The 21075-nt window shown below is 44.2% G+C and overlaps 1 protein-coding gene across 6 annotated transcripts in view; it reads left to right on the top strand.

Moving 5' to 3' along the window:
* The window catches only part of CACNB4 (calcium voltage-gated channel auxiliary subunit beta 4), a 132188-nt gene that overhangs the window by 38520 nt on the left and 72593 nt on the right, over positions 1-21075 (top strand). Inside the window, exon 1 of one of the 6 annotated variants that reach the window (XM_068949386.1) lies at positions 9494-9615. The exons of the other annotated variants lie outside the window; for them this stretch is intronic. Coding sequence (XP_068805487.1) covers positions 9571-9615 — 45 coding nt within the window. The 5' untranslated portion in view covers positions 9494-9570. Of the gene's footprint in view, positions 1-9493; positions 9616-21075 lie in introns of those variants that run through there. 6 annotated transcript variants of the gene reach the window in all.

Raw genomic sequence — 21075 nt, 5'->3', positions numbered from 1 at the left:
TGGATGAGTGTCATGGAAATCTACTGAAATGAACTGAAGAGTTTCCTATAGTCCCTTGCCACAAAATTCAAAGTGCTGTGCTGCAGCACATAAAAATCAGATTATAAAGCATAAGAAAATGCAATAAATAAACAGGATACTCAAGCCATCCCTGTAAAATCTTGAGCAGAAACAATATAGATGAGCTTGTGTCAGGTTTGCCTAGTTTTATTTTTTATTTTGTCCTTTATGTTTCCCTTTAACCACTTAAGAAGAGGATAAAAATGCTCCTTAGCACCAGGACTTTAGAACTATTTATCTGACTCCTTGTAAAATGTCCTTTGTCCTAGCTTGTTACCTTAAAAAGGACAGAACATAGAAATTGTGCATTTGCTATTTTTCCTAAGAAACATTTCCCATGAGATCATGTCTTCTAAGGAAGATGGCTCATCGTTTTAGCTATCAGGATCATCTTTATCAAGCCTCAGCTGCGCCGTCTAGACTTTGTTTTCTCTAAAGAACTCATACTTGATAATTGTAGTTTATCAAAAGTAGTTTTCTGGCAAAATTACAAATATTTGAATATATTTGGGAAATTAACACTGACCGGGAGCTTCCTCTGCAGTATGTCCTTTATGAGATTCGAAAATCTTTTTGCTGACTGCTCTATGCTCTAGCCTCTGTGATATCCTCCATCTCACAAATTTGGGATTTTGATGAATTCACTTAGGATAACAGCTTATTACTGCCGCCAGCTAATACTCTTTTATTAGAATGCACATCAGATGATGCTGAAGAATTGGATGCAAGCCACACGCAGAGTACGTAGCATCAGCAGGCAGCTGGGGCTGGGGCGTGCTCGACCTGGGGATTCCTGGGCCCAGCGGCGCTAGGCTTGCCGTGCTCCTTCCCCCATTGCGCCCTGACACTGGGATGGGTGCAGTCCGCTCCTCGCCCCGTGGAAGTGCTCCCGGCACCTTTGCTTTTCTATCAGCCCCGACTGATAATTGTCGGATGTTTTTTGTGTGTTTCAGTACTGCTGAGGCTTTCCAGATCACAGCCATGGCTTTAACTGCTGCTGTAAAACAGCACCAGCTTCCCATAAAGTTTGAAATTGGCTTTTATTGATAGTTTCTCCGTAATTTCATCAGTTGCAGTCTAAAGTGGTATACAGCAGCACTCAGCATGAGCACTTACAGCAGTTTGAAAATTGATTAGCACTCATAAGAAAAGAAGAGGAGCTTAAAGTTAAAGTAAGAAATAAATGCTTAATCCTCTGGCCCATACGGGTTTTGGCATGGAAGCTAAAAATGTATACCCTCTCTAAAAGCAAAACTCCCCTGTCTTCCTTCCAGCAAAGAGACAACCACAATTCAGGCCAAAAAACCACTCCATTTTTCCGAGTTGGTGCCTGCAGTGTGAGTCTGTATTTTGGAACTTCAGTCAGTAGCAGCCTGATGGTGGGAGCTGCTGATCAACGGGAGCTTCGCTGGAGGGGAACCGTGGTTGGTCAGTGTCTGAGTATCACCACATCCACGGACCTGCCCACGTACCAACAGAGATACTTCACTTCAGTTTCCAAGGTTTTCGAAGGGAGACCTGTGTTAATACAATGGTGTGACTGCGGCGTATGTCTTGCACTGCTTTGCAGAGAGTTGCGGCTTTGCCTTGCTCGATACTGGGCACCAGTGGACGCCACAACTGGAGCAGGATTGGCTTGAATTCCTAAAACTGCAGAGCACAGTCGTGCCTGCCTCAGGAGGAGGAGGTATGTACCACTCCTCTTTATCAAAAGCAGTCTGGAAGGTTGTAGCTGTGGCTCTGAGTTCCCCGCAGCTCAGCTTCTTGCCAATCTCGGTAGCACTTGCAGGAGAGAGAAATCTCACAACCAGTTAAATATAGAGGATACCTACAAATGTAGCCCCGTTACCTCTCTCATTGTAGGTGCTTTAAACCAAGAGAAAGTGACAATGAAGTCTTCGCACTGTCTTTAATTATAGCAGCCTTTATGTAACAGTGTCAGATAAATGTGGTTTAGGATAGGTGGCACCTCACTTCCTCCAGAAGAACTGTCAAATTAGACCCAACAGCCTAATTTATTACTTGAAATTCAAAGAATTAAACATACCCCCCAATACTCTCTTTGAATAAAAGCTTTAAATGCACAGAATCCTCTGTGCCAAGGCATATCCCGAACACCAAGATACTTTTCTTTTGAAATATAAATACACAGTTATTTATCTGATTGCTTCTAGGGATGCCAAATACCACAGATGTCGTCTCATTCTCATGACTCATAAGATGTAAGAAAATAGGGCTAGTGGGGATCTCAAGAGGTTATCTTATTCAGACCTCTGCCCAAAGGCAGGAGTTGTCGTTACTAAATCAGATGCTTATCTAATCTATATTATAACACAGAAAAAAAGGAAAAATAGAAGAAGAGTAAGAAATTGGGCTATGCCAAATACTTAGAAGAGTGAGAAACTGGACTCTCTCCAACTAATGGAAGCAACTCCTGCCTCAGGTGGATCGCTAGAGAATGCGGACAGTCCTTTTCCTTGTACCGATGAAACGATACTTGGGCTGCTCCGCTGATTTCAGCAAGAGCAACGTTGTATGAGGGGGAGCAATTTTTTCCAACCAGTCCCAAAATTAAGGCTATTGAAAGTTCAAACCAGCACTTACATTTCATATAAAGTATGCTGATAAACATTGTAGTTTTTAGAGTATTCCGTGTGTTAGACGGCTAGAACGAGTGGGTTCGTATCCAAACAGGCTGTTAATGTAAATACTAATGGTTTTTGTTAGTACGCTCTGACCCTGTATGGGATACTGCCTCATTTCCTGCAAATAATGTTATGATTCCAGGATCACAATCTTACTGTTAGAGGAGGAAGAGGGTGGAAAAAACTTCCACCCTGCTTCATTGGCGTCTGTGAGCACAACTGTTTTTCGTAGCTTGAGGGATGATATTCCTGCCAATCCTTCTCTCCTCCAGAGTAGCAGGATAAGGAGGCAGAGAGAGGTCTGTAATCTTGCTGCGCTGGTCACAGTGACTTAGTAGCAGTGAAGCCCCCGGTGAAAGTGAAATGTGTTAAAGCAAGAAAAAGAGAGAACCTGCTGACTTACGTTCTGGCTTTGCACACTGCAGTGCTGAGGTGTATGCTTGACTTAGGAATCTAGTTACTATGATTTTATTCAAATAACGGTTTGTGTGTTTATGCAAATAGTTGATTGCTCTGTCTAGTGAAAAGAACCATCCAAGTGCAGTCATTAGAATGTGTAATCATTAGATTGGGCTTCAAATAAAATTTCATATGGTTCTGTACAAAATTCATCCTCTGGAAAAAAAAAATGCTATTCCCACATTCGGATAGCTCAGAAATGACGGAATAATTGCTATTCAGGAATATATGAGCGTATTTCTCAAAGAGGAATTGTATCTTTTTCCTTTGTACTTCAGAAAGGGTTCATTCTAGTCAAAAAAAGAGATCATGAATAATCTCTAGTGGGATCAGAGTATTTGGAGGTAGCCAAGTATTTCAGAGGTCTGTGGGATGCTCTAAGTATTCTGACTTCTAGTCCTCTCCCTTCCCCCTCCTCCCACCGGCAGAGTGCAATAAAGCATTGACTTTAATGCTAATGCTGGCTCAAAATGCCACAAATAGCTGAAGGGGTAGTGAGCCCAGTTACTTATGTGGCCCCTAAGTTCAGGATTAATTCCTTCTTCGGAATAATTCCTGTTTTTTCTTTCAGCCCATGTGCCCATGGGCTCCTGGCTTCCCTGCATGGCCATGCTTGCAAAGCAAGAGCTGCTGTTAGGAGGCAGAGGTGTAATTCCATTTCTCTTCATGAGCTTGCTTTCACTTTGCCTACTGGTGAGTTTGGGAAGGGACTAATACTGACTTCACCTCCCAGCGGTGGCTTCCCGTTGTGCTCTGAGCCCAAAACACTTTTCCAGCAAGCTTGTCCTTTTCACTTCAGACTGCTTGTAGAGCCAGTAAAAAGTCCATTGAAGGAGGAGGCTTTCACTTAACCAACAAGAACAGTATGCAGCCCATTAGGTGATTGCAAATGATACCTGCCTTGTTAAGCCGTGCGCACTCAAGTTACGCACCTTTGGCAAGGGTACAGTCGAGCTTTTGGCAGAGACGTTGAGTAGGTCCTATAGAAACAGCATTGGTTATGGTGTGGTCCTTTGTTTGCATCTCCTTCTAAATCCCCTGTGCCTATAGGTATGTGTGGAGCTGCGGGCCGTGATCGCAGGAGGATGCATGCTCGCTGCATACCATATTGCAAGAAATCTGTGTGAGACCTGCTTCCTAGCAGTGCTGCCGCCATCGTCCAGGAACGGCGTTCCTGAGACGTCGTTACAGCGATCGCACTGTTAGGGAGCAGAATGCTTGAGGATATACCCGTTGACCAGTCTTTGAAGATTAATATTATAAACAAATGGAATGATACAAACAAAATGAATAATGCAGCAGCTGACGCCATTTTACAAAAGGAACTTGAAAGCTACTTGAAAAGCCTCGGTTCAGCTCATTTATCCATTAGGTGTTTTCATCACGTCTCTTACAGCTACCTATGCGCGCACACGCACTTACTTGGATGCTAGTTCCTTTAGTGTTATCCAAGCGCCTCAGTCGGCTGACAGGTACCAGAGTCTTTCTCCATGGCCTGAGGCAACGGCATGCTGCACCTAATAGTGTCAGATCATCTGTGTTCTCTTTCAGAAACAGGCTAAGGATGATTTTGGTCTCTCAAAGCCTTCAGTTAATATGGGACCCTCACCTTTTATTGTGGTCGATTTTTTTTTTTTTTTTTTAATGTTTGAACAGCCTTTTGGGAAGCTCTTCTAAGAAAGATTAAGCTTATAACTATCTTTCCTTCTGCACACTTTCCACTTTATTGGAGAGCTTGGCACAGGCACAACACAACCAAAGAGATTGGACTTTCTGGAAGCTGACAGAGATGACCCCAAGTGTATCCAGTGTAACCGTGTCACTTCCTATGAAAATATAACACGCTTTTATTGAACTACTGTCCTATACTCTAGCAGTAACGTATACAGTCACCTGCGTGTGTATAACAGTGAAATAGTGACAGCTTGCCACTGAAATCAGTAGATTTTGAAATATTTTCTTTATTCCATATTATCTCTCCCTTTGTAAACCTCAGTTACGTCCTGGTTTTGAGCTGCATCCAGCCCCCCGTTCCTCTGTACGTTTTAAGGGCCTGATTGACACTTCAGACCACTTCCGAAGAGACAGTCTTCTTCCTCGCTTACTTCGGTGTGCTGCCTCTGCACAACAAGGGCACGTGTACGAATTATAAATACCCATGCAGGCACAAAGCATGTCCAGGAGCTGAAATGCTCTCTCTCATGTACGAGCCTAGATCCAGCGGTGCCGTTCCGTGATGCAGCGGGACAGGCTAAAATGACACGAGCAGACGTGTGTCCGTGGCTCCTGTGTTTGTCTTGAGAGGAGGCTACCGTGTGGGGTTGTGTTCAGCGACTTGCCCAGCACAAGCCGTGGTCTGAAGGCACCACGCTCAGCTCGTGCTTCGCAGGTTGTGTGTTCCCTAAGCTTGCACCCCGATCTCTGCTCCGCGCCAGGCAGGGAGGCGAACTTTCCTGGAGCTGTGATGCTGCGTTACTCGCGTTGTTTTTAATTGCCCTCAAGGACAGAATTAACTGTGTTTCTGTGATAAATTACCACATAATATTCAAAATTAAAACTTTGATGTAGAGTTCCTATGTATTTCAGTTATTCATCTACTTGCACTTTAGTCTCGTGCCTTGGAAAAAAACCTCATCACTATAGGGGTTCCTGTGTGTTAGAGAAGGGAATTGCGGCCGACTTGCACTTTATGCTAAGCTGAAGCTGACTCTTGCTTAGCCCAAGTGCCTGAAGTAGGTGAAGCCCGCAGGCCCGCGGGGCTGGACCGTAACCCGAAGAACATCGCTGATGACGCGACTGCAGTATCAGCTAGAGCGAGCCCTCAAGGCGGCAGAACAGAGTGACCAGAATGAACAGAGGTGACGGCTGACCTTCGGTAAGGCAAAATGCTGTGGAGCAGGAACACAGCAACCGTCTAGCAGCCGTCCCGGGACGTAGACGTGGACCAAGCAGAGAGAAAGAGACCACTGCCTCAGGAAGGAAGATTGGAAGAGACTTGCATTGGCAGGCGAGGAAATAAGCAGGCACCCAGCTTGAGCTGTTACTCTGCCGTACCGTCATTTAAATAATTAATTAATTTAGCTGTTGTACGTGCATGAGACTCGGCTCCTCGGAAACCTGGAGTCGAACTGTTTCCACAACGTTTGTACATACATAATGCATGAATTCAGTTATCTACAGAATTCAGAAACTTCATCAGGATGTAAAGGGAATCCAGCAAACTGGCTTTTGCACATCCGGTAGATTGTCTTAGTGAAGCAAGATCTGACTTCCAGTCAGAAAGGTAGGAGGAATTTGGCTCTTCTAGTAACGTTTTCCAACTTGCCCAGCTCCAGCGTGCAGTTTCACGATGTGTTTGGGCTGCCTGACGCCCGTGCTGTTGCAGACAGGGCAGTTTGGGTCTCGCCTGCCTCCCGGCTCTTGCGTTGGCACCGCTCGATGGCAGCGCCGGGGAGGTGTCAGGGGTTGCCCTATCTGGTGGCAGCGCAGACTGCGTCAGTTTAAGCAAATTGCAAAAAGGGAGCTTTAGGCTCTGCGATGGTGATGTAGAGCTGCCAGTCCGCGGTGACTGCACGGGAGGCCACAGCCCTGTGTTTCAGACATCTAAGCTAACTGCTTCGGGCAGGTTGTGTGAATGCCCCTTATATTTAGATTTTTCAAGTACAATCCTTGTTTAATGAGCTATGAGTAATTTTATAGCCTCTTTTAGATGGCTTTCAAGTTGAGTGATTAAATATGTATTTTTAATAAACTCTGTGTCCTAAAAGGACAGCATGAAAATTTAAGTACTGAAAATCAAATAGATATTCCCCTGACCTTTGAATTAAATTTTCATTACAAATTTATGTGAAAGTGCAGTTTTTTCTTTTTTACTTCGTCTGATTTCATGTCTGCCTTTATTTTGAGCTGAAAGATGATTCTGATGTTGCACTTAGAAATTCCTTCTGGTTTGAAATGTTAATAAGTCTCCTACCAACAGTGTATTTGTTTCTTTAAATTCATAACAGCACGCGTTTTAAGGGAGAGGACACTTGCTATATAGCACAGACTTTAAAAATTGATCCGTTAACCCCTGTATAAGGGGCTCAATGAGCATTTTAAAGACAATCTTTAAAAACGCTCCTCCATCTGAACAGCCTGGCTCAAACTACCACGAAGTGCCCTAAAACATGCTGGCTGTGTTCTCCAGCCCTGACTGTGATGGGAAGATAACCCCCAGGAGAATGAGGGGCCGTTCAGTCTGTGGGGCTCTTCCACAGTTGGTTGAGAAAGCCAAGAAACGGAGCCGGTGAGCATCAGTTGTGATGGTGATTTCTGTTCTCTGAACAACCCATCAGAAGCAGTTTGGTAGAAGTGCTGTCTTGTCTGACGTAAGCCACCGAAAACCATCAGAGGATCATTATTAATTTATTGTTGTGGGGTTTTTTTTTTTTGGTTTAACATTGGCAATGTGCTGTTTGCACAGGGCTAGTGATGAAGTTGTTATTCTCTGGGATTTCTCACAGGCTGAAGGCTCAGTCCTGAAAAACACCTAAAGAGACGCAGACTTTAACCATGAGATTGATCAGTGGGACTGTGCTCCTCCTGTATGCAGGTGTGCAAAGTCAGGCAACCAGGAGGTTTTAGGGACAGGAGCAAAGAACGCACTGGGAGCAGAGGGGAAGGAATAAATTGGGAATAAGATTTATCGTAATTTGGGGGAACCTTTGAAGAAATTTATAAGAGATTGTGAAAGTGGGGAGAGTAACACCTTTTGCTCTGCTTTGGAAGTCTATTGGATACTTACCAAAGTGATTAGTGGTAACTCTTCAGAGTTAAATAATGTAAGTGTTTGGAAGGAATAGCAGATGAAGCAAACGGAAAAGAAAGATAGGAAGTGTTTATAAACACAGACATGTTTGGTCAGATTGTACTACAGATGGGATTTAAAATAATCATTTTAATAAGTGCGCAAGTAAATTACTTCCCTGTTTCGTCGTCGTCGTTTGACCACATACGGCTATTCCTTAGTTTTATGCTTACCCACTACAAGTTCTGGGAAGGAAGACCAGTCTGCTTAAGCGTGAGAGAGGAAGTCAAGGGACGTACTAAGCGAAGGGCAGGCTTTGCTACGCAGGCGTTGGGCGACTGTTAGTCGGTTAGCCTCCCTGGACTTAGTTTCTTCACCTTCTTCAATAAGAAGGTTGGCTTGTCTCGTTGATGCGTCCTGAAGTACGGTGGGTGCTTGTGCAGCTGAGGCTCTGTAGAAACAAGCAGTTATTTAAAATGAGAGGTAGAACCAAAAACTTCAAGATTAGTGCTCCACTGGGATCTGTTTTAGAAATTTGTCTCCCAATTTAGTTAGAATAAGGCCAAAACCTTTTTTTAATTCTTAGTGTATGGAGGGTTTTTTGTTTGTTCCCAGCATCACCATACAACATCAGGAGATGAATTAATTTATCCTCTAGAATGAAAGAGAAATTACTCATGAGAAAAGCTTTCGGATTTTTTTTTTTTTTTAAATTAAAATCTATAATAAGCAGAAACCCTCCGAACGCCCGAGCAGAAGCGGCTGCTATGTTGAACAGGCCGCGCTCGGCCTAGGCTCTCGCCCGTTTCCTCAGGAGGCTGCGGGCCTTCTTGGCATCGGTGTGCCGCCTCCTGAATTCGCGCCCTTCCTAGCAGAGGGCAGGTTTCCGCCAAACAGCAGCTCTCCCTGGCCGCGGCTGCTTCTGCGTGGGACAGCGCGAGTTGGAACCGACCCCTCTGCCCCGTTTACTGGAGGTGTTTTCAACGGAAAAGCACCACACGTGTTGCTCGTTCAAAAATAAAATAAAATCGGGGTTGACACGCGAGCGGAGGGACGGGAGAGGCCGGGCCTGACTCCTGCTGAGCTGGAGTTACCCCAGGGGTCTCCCTGTCTCCTCAGGCGCTGAGGCAGCGGGAAAGAGAGCGCGAGGCGCCCCGTTAGGCGCGCAGAGCCGCCGCCCTGCGCCCTCAGCGCCGAGGCCGAGCCCCTGAGGCGAGCGGCGGCGCGGCGCGGCCAATGGGGGCGCGGCATCGGCGCGGCGCGGCCAATGGGGGCGCGGCATCGGCGCGGCGCGGCCAATGGGGGCGCGGCGCGGGCTGCGGCGGCGGGGGGTGGAGGGAAGGCGGGAGGCGGCGCGGCGCCGCCCGGGGCACCTGCGGCGGCGGCGGCGGTGGCGGTGGCGGTGGGCGCGGGGAGGCGGCGCCGCGCGGCTGGGGCGTCCGCAGCGCTGACAGGGCAGGCTCGGCCCCGCCGCTGCCGCCGCCGCCGCCGCACAGGCCTCCGCGCCCGTCAGCCTCCCCCCCTTACCTCGCGCCTTCCCCCCCCCCCCCCCCCGGCCGCGGCGCCTCGCAGCGCCGGCTCCGCAGCGAGAGAGGCGCCCGCCGTTAGCGGACCTCCATGTACGACAACTTGTACCTGCATGGGTTTGAAGACTCGGAGGCGGTGAGTGCGGCCCAGGCGGGGTAGGGGGGTCCCCCCTTCCTCCTCCTTCCCCCCCCCCCCCGCGGCCGGAGGGGGGCGAGGAGGCCGGGACACGCACACAGACAGACAGACAGACAGACAGACAGAGCTTTGTTTGCAGGCTGAGCCCCCTGAGGTAACCCTGCGTTTGGGCACCGCTTGCTGCCTGACGGCTGATGCCGCCAATTGCGTTTGTCAGCGTAACGGGGTGGAGGGGGAAAAAAACCCCGCTATTAATTATATAATACTTCACGTCTCTTTGACCAAAGAGCAGCAGAAGTTGCTCAGCTGCCCTCTGCCTTATATGGTTTTCCGCGCAAACGATCAGCAGAGCTGCCTTCGATCTGTTTTTTATTTTTCCCCCGTAACGAAGATGCGGTGCAAGCGCTCCTGGAGCGCAATCTCCCAGCATCCTGACGGCCCAGGGCATCGCTGAGATACAGCGTGAGGGCAGCTGGGATCGCCTGGTTGGGAAATGGTTTCCCCCCCCCGCCGCCTCCCCCTGCTTCCCGACGGTCCTGCCAGGAAACCTGTGGCCACCTTAACAAAATGGTTCTCTTGCAACGCTCAGGCCCGCGGTGTTGTGCTCCTGGCTTTACGCCTGAAACACGGCACGCTAATAGCGGTTTTTCCAAGTGGTGCTTCTTTGCAGCAGCAGCTCCGCAGAAGCCACATGGAGCGAAATCAGTCGGGGCAAAGCCAACTGCTTAGATTGCCACGGTGATGGACATGCTGCTCCATATTAAGCAGGAGCATGTTACATAAGGTTTTGTGGCCGACTCATAAAATACAGAGTTTATAACATAAAGTAGAGTATGCGTCAATGCAGGCGTATGTGTCGTATGATGTGGTATCCACAGGAGAATGGATAACATCGTGTATGTCTCGAGATGGGGCTTTTTTTTTGCTGCCTGACAATGAGATCTTATCAGCCTAGGGCTGTGAAGTGTAACCTGTCTACGTGTTGCCTCACATACGAGCAACTTACTTTAGCATCAGCTTGCTTCAGAGGGAGAAGAATCAGAACTGTGCAGAATTTGGAATTAAATAGTGCAGTACGCCATGCTGGGAGGAAACCTAAAGTATTTGAATCCTTAAAAACTGTCCTCCTTTGAGCTGATGCAGAAACTAGTTGATTTCTGTAGTTCCTGCCTTTTTAGTGTGCATATGCTAATTTTTGTTTTGTGTTTTCTCTCATTGCTGCTTAGAAGCTGCTGTGCCAAATGCATGAGTGTGTTGCTTCCTTTAGAAATATGTTTCGGGATCCAACTGGATGTTTTTGTAAACCAGGCATTTATAAGGCAAGCCGTGAATTCCTGGGAACTGTTACCGTTCCCGAATCTCTGTCTTGTAATGGCATCATGTCTTTATCAGTAGAGTATAGGTGCACTATAAGAAGATGACTTAAAAAGCGTAACAGTGTGGCTAGGAAGGCTAACTTGCTGGATGGTGGTTGCCGTAGAAGAGCTGATTCATCTGTAAAAGCCAGATTTTGAAGGTCACTAGAGATCCCAGCTAAATGTCTAGTGGGATTCTTGGGTGCTTCTGACATACTTAATGCCGTGTGATTTCAATCAGGTTCCACTGCTTTCTTTCAAGAACATTATTTGGGAAAAGCAGTTTTTAGGATGGCAGAAGCCCAGAGACCTACCTGCTGTAAAAAAAAAAAAAATCCGTGCAATGAGTTACACTATAAGAATCATGTTAGCAACAGAAGATGGGAAGTAGGTCTCTAACTGTCAACTTTGGGAGATTGGGACGAAGAAGTCTTTTCTAGGTTCCTTAATATTGCTTTAACTAGTTCATGATAATGGTGTTGACAGCTCTTGTAGTTTTACAGTCTCTCAGTACTTGACAATGCTTTTGATAGACTCAACTTCTGGAATCGTGGGAATATGTGAGAATCTCAGCTTTCATTTAAAAAAAAGAACAAACCCTAAAAACAATCTAGATTTTCACAGTCATGGAAAAGCTAGAGACTGTAAACCCCAGAGGCTCAGACACAAGGCAGATAAAATTCTCCAAATGTTTATTTGGTTTATTTTCCCAAACCACTTGCTTAAGACGTTATATCGTACTATTATTTTGGATTCTGACTCATGAACAGAGAACGCCTGCAGTGATGATACTCTGGCAAAGCAGGTAGCATGGTAGGCCATGTGAGTATTACTTTCAAGCGAAAGAGGGACAGTGTAATAGAATTAATAAACTATTAATCAAGGGTAAAATGCTGGGTTCCCTGCAGTTATTTTCAGAAAAAATGTACTATGAGTGTGCAAAGATTGAAGAAAAGGACTCTCTGTATTGTTCTGGGTTTTAGGACCTGGAAGGCTTAGCCCAAATGTTGTACAGCTAGTGAACTTAGGGAAGTACAAGCACATATAGAGTACTTGCCCTTTCATTCTCTGAAGTAAAGGGAGATGGGATCAAGTACTTGGACCGCTTACAATGCTTCTAGCACAAAATAAATTGTATCAGAGTGAGTCACCCTAGTACAGAATCATTTTCTTAAAGTAGATATTTGCCCTTAGAAAACTCATACTGCAGTTTTCCGTAGTTGTGGCCCAGTGTAAGAAGATCAACTAGTTTCTATGGTTTTCTAGTAAAGAAGCAGCTTGTGTTCATGATAAGAAATATGAACTAAAAAAACTACATTGTATTTTTTACCCCAGATTTCATTATTTTGCGCAAGCGCACCGTATTCACTCTGCATTTTCTCTGAAGGAAGCCCTGGTGCATGTCCTAATTAGCAGAAAGCTGGTGGCAAGCAGGTGGACTAACACTTTTCACTCACAAGGTCTGTGTCTACCTAGAAATTGGATGGCAGCTGTTCAGGAATGAGCATAGCCAAGGTGGCTCCTGAGTGTGCTTTAGGATCTCTCCCAGGCAGGACTTCCGCAGAGGTGCTGGAGGAGCCAAAGCTAAACGTAACTCTAATGGAAGGACCAAAATGAAACACTGCTCACCCCCCTTTGTTGTGATTTATCCCTGGAACGTAAAGAGTCTGGGTAATGTGCTGGGTTCATCGCGGTGGATCTGTTCCTCTGGGCTTTTCCTTTGAATGTATCATCACATACCTTCCAGGAAATGAACTGTGTAGTAGCATGTCTGCCCTCGAAGGCCCTCTCCAGTACTCTGCAGTCAGTGTTTTTGAAATTTTTAGCACGACATGCCTGCTTCATCCTCAGGGCAGCCTATGAAGCTTTTTTTTTTTTCTTTTCTTTTCCTCTCCAAAGTATTGCTTTCTGGGATTCTGTGAATCCTGACAAACCTGGCTGAGAGAGATTTTCAGCGACTAAACCACTCCATGGTCTCATATCTACTTCAAAGAGGATTTGGGCAGATGAGCTTATCAATGCATAATAGGCCTTCTAAATGAAGTCAAAGAGAACAGCTGGAAAGGCAGTTGTGATCAAGGGTTAATGTTTTCAGATTTTCACTGGACTGAAATTGATGTATGTTGTTGACTGTCTCTAAATTCTGAACTGCTTCAGGCTAGCCTAGCAGTGTTACAATTAGAAATCAGCTGAATGGCGCAGTGACCACAGATACCCCTAATGAGGTTTTCACTAATGAAATTATACCCATTTCGAAGTGCTATATGTGTGTATCAATTTTTAATTTGCGTTGGAGAAGAAGGTGAAGAATCAGTGTATGGCAGTTAAGCAGAGTAAGCATGCTCACTTTTGGAAAGTTACTATAAAATCGCAGCATTTAAAGGTAGAAAAGCTGGCTCTTGTACTAAATTTATCCCTAATTTCTTCTGATGGAGAGTATACAGGTTAACTGATTAGAGAATAAGTGTGCAAAAAGTGAAGACAATTTTTCCTGTTAAAACCAGGGACAAAGATGACATTTTATAACAGTGAACAGATATATAGGTTATAAGTTTTTGTTGAAGTTATTATTATATGTTTGTATATATAAAATGAATTGAGTGTGTGCATGGATATGAGAATACATTACCAGCTGTGATGATTAATGTGAGGTGGGTGATGCACTAGCTAGTATGAAGCTTTGCAGAGGAGAAAAATTATAATGTCGATGCTGGGAAAAAAAAAAAAACCTACCACTGATTGTTGGCAAAAAAAATAGTTGCTCCACTGAAGAACAGAGCTACAAAGAGGTAGAAGCATACAACTTTCACGTCTGCAAGTGTCCTTGTGAGGAACACAGAGAGAAGGAGGTAGGGTGCAGTCTTTCATGTGATGAAAATAAGGGTACGTGAGTGGGGAGGGAAACATCTTTCTAATGAACGTGAAAGGTTTAATTTAAGTCTTATGCAGAGACAGAAGGCAGCAGAAAGGATCAGGATGCAGGCGGTGTCAGGGCTACTCGCCGTTTCAAGGAGCCCCAGGGCAGTTGTCTGTGGTTTTGCTGTGCACGAGGGCAAACCATGATGCGTTGAGTTCAAACCTTCTCTGCGCTCATACAGCACGATCCAAGCCATTTTGCCCACTTGGTCAGTTTTTGCCATGCCTGTTGCCCTGCCCTGTCTGATTCTGGGATTTTGTGGGCTTTTTTTAGTACGTTGAGTAGTTCTAAAAAGGGTCAACCTTTTTAGTGTGAAAACTTGTTTGCCTTATTAGGGAGTCACAGGTCTTAGATTCCTGATAACAAGAGAATAGGCTATAAAAACCCAGTAACACAGATGCTTAAGCCAGCGAGGTCCACTGAGTAAGAAAATCATATTGTTTTACTTTCATAATTTTGAACTAATTGGTATGGGCTATTTATGGCGAAAAAAAATCTGAATGCTGTTTGGTGTGGCAGTCCACAATTTCCCAGAGGTCCTTGGTTTCAGGAAAGGCTCCATCTTTTTCAGATGTAATACTAATGAAACTTTCTCATAAGAAATTACATTTTCTATAAAGTTTTATTTTTCCATTGAAATAGCATTTCATTGAAAACTTCTTAGAGTTAGCCGCAAGTAGCCTCTACAGCCATGTCCTTCCCAGCGCCGGCAAGACTGGAAATGACATCCACCGTAAATAATAGCGTCAGCCCCTTTCTGCATCTGTGAAACCCTCAAACCAAACTCTTTATATGTCCAAAGCACTCATTTCAGAGCAACACCTGAGCATGTGAAATGACTTTCCTCACTTCTCAGAAGGTGTAAGGTTAATGCTTGTCAACACGCAAGCGGCCTTATCTTGTGTACTTGAGTCAGTTGTCAGGGCTCTTGGAAATTGCTGCCTTTGGATGGATGCTGCTTAGAAGTTCAGCTTCGTTCTGCACGAGGTGAAGGTGAGGGGATTGTTTGTGCTCCAGCCCAGTTAGGAGGGATAACGGCTTGGGGGGAGTAGAGGACAGGGATGTATTTAACAAAAGAGCAGAGAAACAGAGAGCAAGCAGTGGCCTGGCCCAGGGTTAGCAAAGAGCCGACAGTGGGCAGAGCTGGGGAGCCAGCCTGGGTGAGAAGCTCTGATTACATAGCTGTCGTCGTTGTCTGAATGACGTGAGGTGCTGTGCAGCATCCCGGCTCAGCGGGGACTGATGACAGCCCACAGGACTCTCCACATTCCTTTCTGCTTAATAATGCCAGTGTTTCCCATTCAGATCATTTTCTTCCTCCTCATATCCAAGTTGTTTAGGATGATGCTTCATTTATATCTTTGTTTTATGCCTATTTTACCATTTCACCCTTTCACCTTTCTCCAAAATTGTCTCTTTCTCTAAGCCTTGTGTGCACCTTCTTTTCTTGACTTTATTAGCAATCTGACCCGCATCCAACCTTCCTCTAGTTTCCCTCTGTGTCGTCTTATCCCTGCTTCCACAGGCTGCCTCCTGCTGCCAGTGCTAGAGGGGGCTCTCGGTACAACAGAGAACGGCAACCCTTTGTTTACTGGTTTGTAAGCCAGTTGGTGATGTGCTTTGATCAAAGGTACTAGGTGAGTTCAAACTCTGTCCTGCAAAGAATTAGTTAGACATCTCCAGTGTAATTCATGCCCCAATCCACAAAAGTATTTGAATATTGAAAGTTTGTTGGTGTTTTTAGCAACTAAACACTGGTAGGACTGACCCCTGATAACTGATCTTCAATGTTTGTCATTAAAAAGGCAGTGCAAAGGAGTTTGTGTACAGAAGCCTGCATAGACTTTAGTAGTTTCTAAAGCTGTAACACCTCAGGGTGTTAGCAGGCACCTGGGAAACTGTGGCTAGCAGCGCAATGTATAGCGTATCATCTTAATGCTGGCAGAATGTGTGGTGATCGATATGGATTTCATCCTCAGTATTAATGGTTTTACATCATACATCGGGTTAGAAAGCTCTGTTTGGCGTCATTTCAGTGTATTGCTACACCAGTGGCAAACTACCTGCAAATTTGATACAGAAAAGATACTACCACAGCTAGACAACATCACGTGTATGCTACAAGAGCCAAAAGGGAGACTGCTGTGATGCAGAGCGATAGCACTGGGGTTCGTTCCATTGTGTAAAAGTTTGTTGTTACATCCATTTAAAAAATTGCTTGTCTGTAGTTTTTGTCTCCTGTTAACTGCGTATAATCTTTTGAGATAAGTGTTGCTGAGAAACCTTAGGAAAAGAGGTGACAGGAAGGGTAGGAAAATACTGTTTATTTTCCCTGTATTTGACAGCACCACACAAACGGTCGGTGTCAGTGTTTTGAGGACGGTCTGTTCTACTCCTTGTCTCCAGTTCAGCAACATTGCTCCTCATGCCAGTTAGTCATTTCTTCTGTTGCTAGTGTAGATTTTTCTCATGGCAACTGAGACGGGAAGATCTTCTGAGTGATACTTAAATAGAAAAGCATTATTTTAGAAGTACAAACCTTGGCAGAGGAGTTCGTGTTTAAACATTGATTGGATTTCTGTGTGGTACCGCTCTTATCTTTAAAGGAGGACAAAAGGTTTTCTCTTCCTGCTCTACGTTTTCTCAGTTGTAATAGATTGAGTGTAAAAATGTTTATATGGAAATATTTTTCATTCTGTATCTTCAGTGATTATACTACAAAACTTTTTGAGTGTAATTTTAAAGATTTATGCTTTGCATTCTGTTTACTTATAAGCTATTCTACAGTACTGCTTGCATTAAGTATGGATCCATGCAGAGGTTACAGCCTAAGACCCCTGGTTACACAGTGAATATGTTTAAGCTGGCGGCTGATGGGCCCTGGTTCCTTATCTTTGTCAAAGGAGAGGTGCCAGACTGGCTGTCCTGGGAAGGGGAGTGATGTTTATAGAGCACATGACTGCCACTCACATCACGTAAGAGTTCTCTTGCACCATCTTCTGATATTCACTCTCCATGCCTGTAAAATCATCTTTCTGCTATCTCAAGGCCAGTTAATGTAGCGAGTTTTATAATACCAAATTTTGTAGAACGTCTTTCTACAGCGTTCCGCTGAGGTCAAGCAGAAAGGTTTCATACAGCTGCCAAATAAAGTTTGGGATTTTCAAAGGGATCAACAGGATTTCATTGGGTATTTGGGTGCAGACCTGGATGCAGACCTGGTTTCTGCAGGTCTCCGCTAAAACTTTCAAGCTAAAGATTGAAAGTTGGTGGTCTAGACCTGATTGCCATTTTCTGTGGCTTGATAGATTTTGCAGGTAGAGATGAATGCTGCTGGTGAGATTCAGTAAATTTTTCTTTTTTCAGTATGTTTGCCAGCAGGATTCTCTGGTAGTGAAAACACACCGTCTTTACAGGGTACAGAGGAGTTCTCATGCTTGTAAAACCTTTGCTTGATTTGTAGGTAAAATTAATTATAGTGTAAGACTGGACAGGGAGAATGTGGTAGTTTCCAGCCTTACAGACAGTCTGTGAGATGTTGAACGGTGCTCATGGTTGGGTGACGTGAAAGGGTACATGAGATGAAGACTGAAGTCATCTTCCTTTGAGAAGTCTCATTTCACAGAACAGAGGGTGATCTTATAAAACACCAGATTGTGGGGTGTTTTACCTGCAGAAGTGCTTAAATTTCCTGTTATCTCCCACAGAGAGGGTGGGTGTATACATGAACATGCATATGTGAACTGAGACAGCATAGTTTGCAGGGCCATTCATTCATTGATGACATTGTGTTTCTCTTCAAACATGGACAACTCTTTTATTTGCCCGTTTGAGTTAAGTTTTCTAATGTCTGATCCAAAAAGGTTGAGTAACGTCAGGACAAGGGAAAGATCCTCGATTAACTAACTGCTGTCAGTTATCTGCTTACTGTTTGTTCATGTGAGGTTTTTCTAGTTTCAAGTACACACTAAAGTCAGTCTGTCTTGACTGGGAACATCTCTGACAATTTCTGTTCATAAGAAATGCTGTTTGTCCTCCGTGCGTTAAGTCTTCTGAATTCTCATTTAGATTTGCCTTCTGAACAGTTGAAACAATTTGAGATTTTTTTTTTGACCATTTTGAAGCTGTTTCCATTCCCAGTAGTTCTTAATAGAGTCCACTGACTACTATCATGATCTTTCTAACATTTTTCTTATGTTTATAGGGCTATCTGACAGGGATTGGAAAGTTAAACTGTGTTCTGTTTGGGGGTTTACTCTTTTTTTTTTTTCTCATTTTTTTCCTACTAAAATTCCCAAGCACCTAGTACTGTTGCAATATGAACTATTTTAACAGTGTGTAATGTTTTGGTCACATTTAAAATGTTTTCCTATCTGATTCCAAGCTTCTATTTAAATGTAATGTTGTTGATTTGGTAGTATGGCAGTCATAACAAAATTTTCAGTAAGAGTCATGAATAATTTTTATAAATTATTGTCTGTTCTTTCCACCGAGGTACTTTTTTTTTTTTTTAATTGTAAAAATGTATTAAAATGCAAAAAAAAAAAGTCATGGAAACAGAAGAAAAACATAATGAGGGATAGCTTTGTTTGTTTGTTCGTTTGTTTTTCAATTTAAACTACATGTAAGGTTCACCTGATTGGGGTAGTATGGCATAACGTATATTTAGATATCTTGTTTTTTCACATGAAGGAATAAGGTGTGTAATTAATTATGGCTTTAATCCTGCTTTTGGGAACTCTTAAATCATCATGGAGTCCAAGTGAAATGACAAAAGGTTTCTCACAAACGTGCCAATCCTGGAGCGTGCATTGCTTTAAAAATGTCCCGTATCTTAAGAAAATTCTGCTTCTAGGAAGTATAAACAGCTCTTACTGAACTCAAGGGCATTTGAGGATGGAATATGGCTCTTGATGCTGAAGGAACACATCATAGAAATAATAAACAACAACAAGGGGAAAAGCTTAACCTAAGATCTGTTGATGTCATGACTTGCTTCCCTATCTCCCTAAAACACGTTCTACTTGTAAGCAATTGAGCTGTTAGATGTTTTTCCATTGTGTATGTTTTTACATAGACAGTAGAGTCTGGTTTTAAAAACCAGCAACTTATACAAATGCAGAGTACTCTGCCAATAGGACAAGCCTGACAGCCGTTCATGGTCATTTAGAATCCAGTAGTTAATTTTAAAATCTCACTTAGCTGGGTGAATATTGAGTTCTGTAGGGATTGCAGGTGGTGTTAAGATTTGCTTGCAAACTTTCATCAGATCCCAATTTGTATTTTTCCACAGTGCTTCACTGCTGGTTTTCGTGCCAAGAGTGACCTCTTTTCAGTTTTTGAGTATCTTATTTTGCAGTGTCCATTCCTTCCTTCCATGTCTTCAACACATCCTTATATTCAGGTGCAATACATGCACATTCAGGTGTGCAGCACAGCGAGGACATTAACAGCCTAATGTTGGACGAGTTCTTTGTCTTTGAGGTAGTTCCCCTCTGAATTAGAAAAGTAGATAGCTATTGGGCATATTGACTCTCTTCTAGTTACATCTTTCAGGTCCTAGACCTGTGCGGGTCAGATGAATTCAGCTGCTTGCCAGTCCGCCAGATGTAGCAGCATCTGTATGTAATTAAATTGTTTTGAACTTGATTTAGAGGGAGTGTTTCATTGTTTGGGCTTAATAAACTAAGGAAAAGAAAGAAGTGACTGGATGAGCTCCCTTACACCAGTAAAACATACTGGATGGCTTAATGGAAAACCGATTTGTGGTCATCTTTCCTGTGTAACTGGACATTAGAAAAGATTTTTCCTCTGGGAACAGAAGATGTGAGAGAGCAGTTCCTGAAAAATAAAAGGAGATTTGGACAGCTGTGTGGGTGGGTCAGATCAGAGTGCCTTCTGTTCCTCAGAGCACAGATAGGTAGCATAATTTAGCACATCCTGAATAGCTTCTAGGCCTTCCCCTCTGGGCTCCTGCATCTTCTATTACCTTCCCTACCTCAAAGGTTCTTTCTTTTCTTAACTTGACTCAGTTCTCAACATGCTTACTTTGTGCAGATGATGAGTTTGAAGATCTGCCCATGTATATATGTGTGTGTGTGTGTGTGTGTATGTATATATGTCTGTATGTGTATGTAAAAAGTTGCTTCCAGAAGCACATCCTGGACTACATTAGGCAGAGTGTTGCTCACAGGTCAAGGGAGATGATCCTCCCCCTCTGCTCAGCACCACAGAGGCCACAGCTGGAGTACTGTGTGCAGTGCTGGGATCCCCCGGACAAGAGAGACATGGACGTACTGAAGCAAGTCTAGCAAAGGGCCACGAGGATGATGAAGGGACGGGAGCATCTGACTTACGCAGAGAGGCTGAGAGAGATGGGGTTGTTCAGCCTGAAGAGGAGAAGGCTCGGGGGGATCTTACCAGTGTGTATAAATATTTGATGGGAGGGAGTAAAGAAGATGGAGCCAGACTCTTCTCAGGGCTATCCAGTGAAAGGATAAGAGGCAATGGGCACAAACTGAAATACAGGAAATTCTATTTAAACATAAGAAAAAAATTTTTTTTTTACTCTAAGGGTGATGAAACATTGGAGCAGGTTGTTCAGAAAGGTTGTGGAGCCTCCATCCTACTCAAAACCTGACCAGACATGGTTGTGAGCAACCTATGCTAGTTGACCCTGCGCTGAGCTGGGGGGCTGAACTAGACCAACTCTAGAGGTGCCTCCCAGTCTCAGCCATTCGGCGATTCTGTGAAAATTGAAGACAGACTTTTAGAGCAAAGAGGGAAGTGAGAGGGGAGAATTCAATTTGACTGCGAGGTCTTGTGTCCATCTGTCTACTTCTGTCTCCACCACGGCGCTGATTAGGAGAACTTTATTTTTGATTTGGAAGATTACCCATATGTCTGGAATCAGTCAAGCTTTTCCGCCCTGCACAGAGAGTGGAGGAAGCTAGGGATGCCTGAATTTTTACATGTAAGCACAGGACTTTCAGCTGCGTTTTCTGTCCCTGTCTAAGGCCAGCCTTGTCGGAATGTGCTTTAAGTTCTTTTTGAGGAAAGGACTATTTCAGAAGGAGCAATAATGGGCTACTGGGCCTGGTCCTCAGGGCTATGGGGCTTTAAATCTTTCATAAGGGTGTAGAAAAGCAAGAAAACTCTGGGGGAAGGGAGCAAGGAGGTGAGGAAGTC

Source organism: Struthio camelus, chromosome 6 (genome assembly GCF_040807025.1).
Source record: "Struthio camelus isolate bStrCam1 chromosome 6, bStrCam1.hap1, whole genome shotgun sequence".
NCBI lineage: Eukaryota > Metazoa > Chordata > Aves > Struthioniformes > Struthionidae > Struthio > Struthio camelus.
The sequence above is the reverse complement of the archived record's forward strand: the minus strand, read 5'-3'. Positions and strand labels throughout refer to the sequence as shown.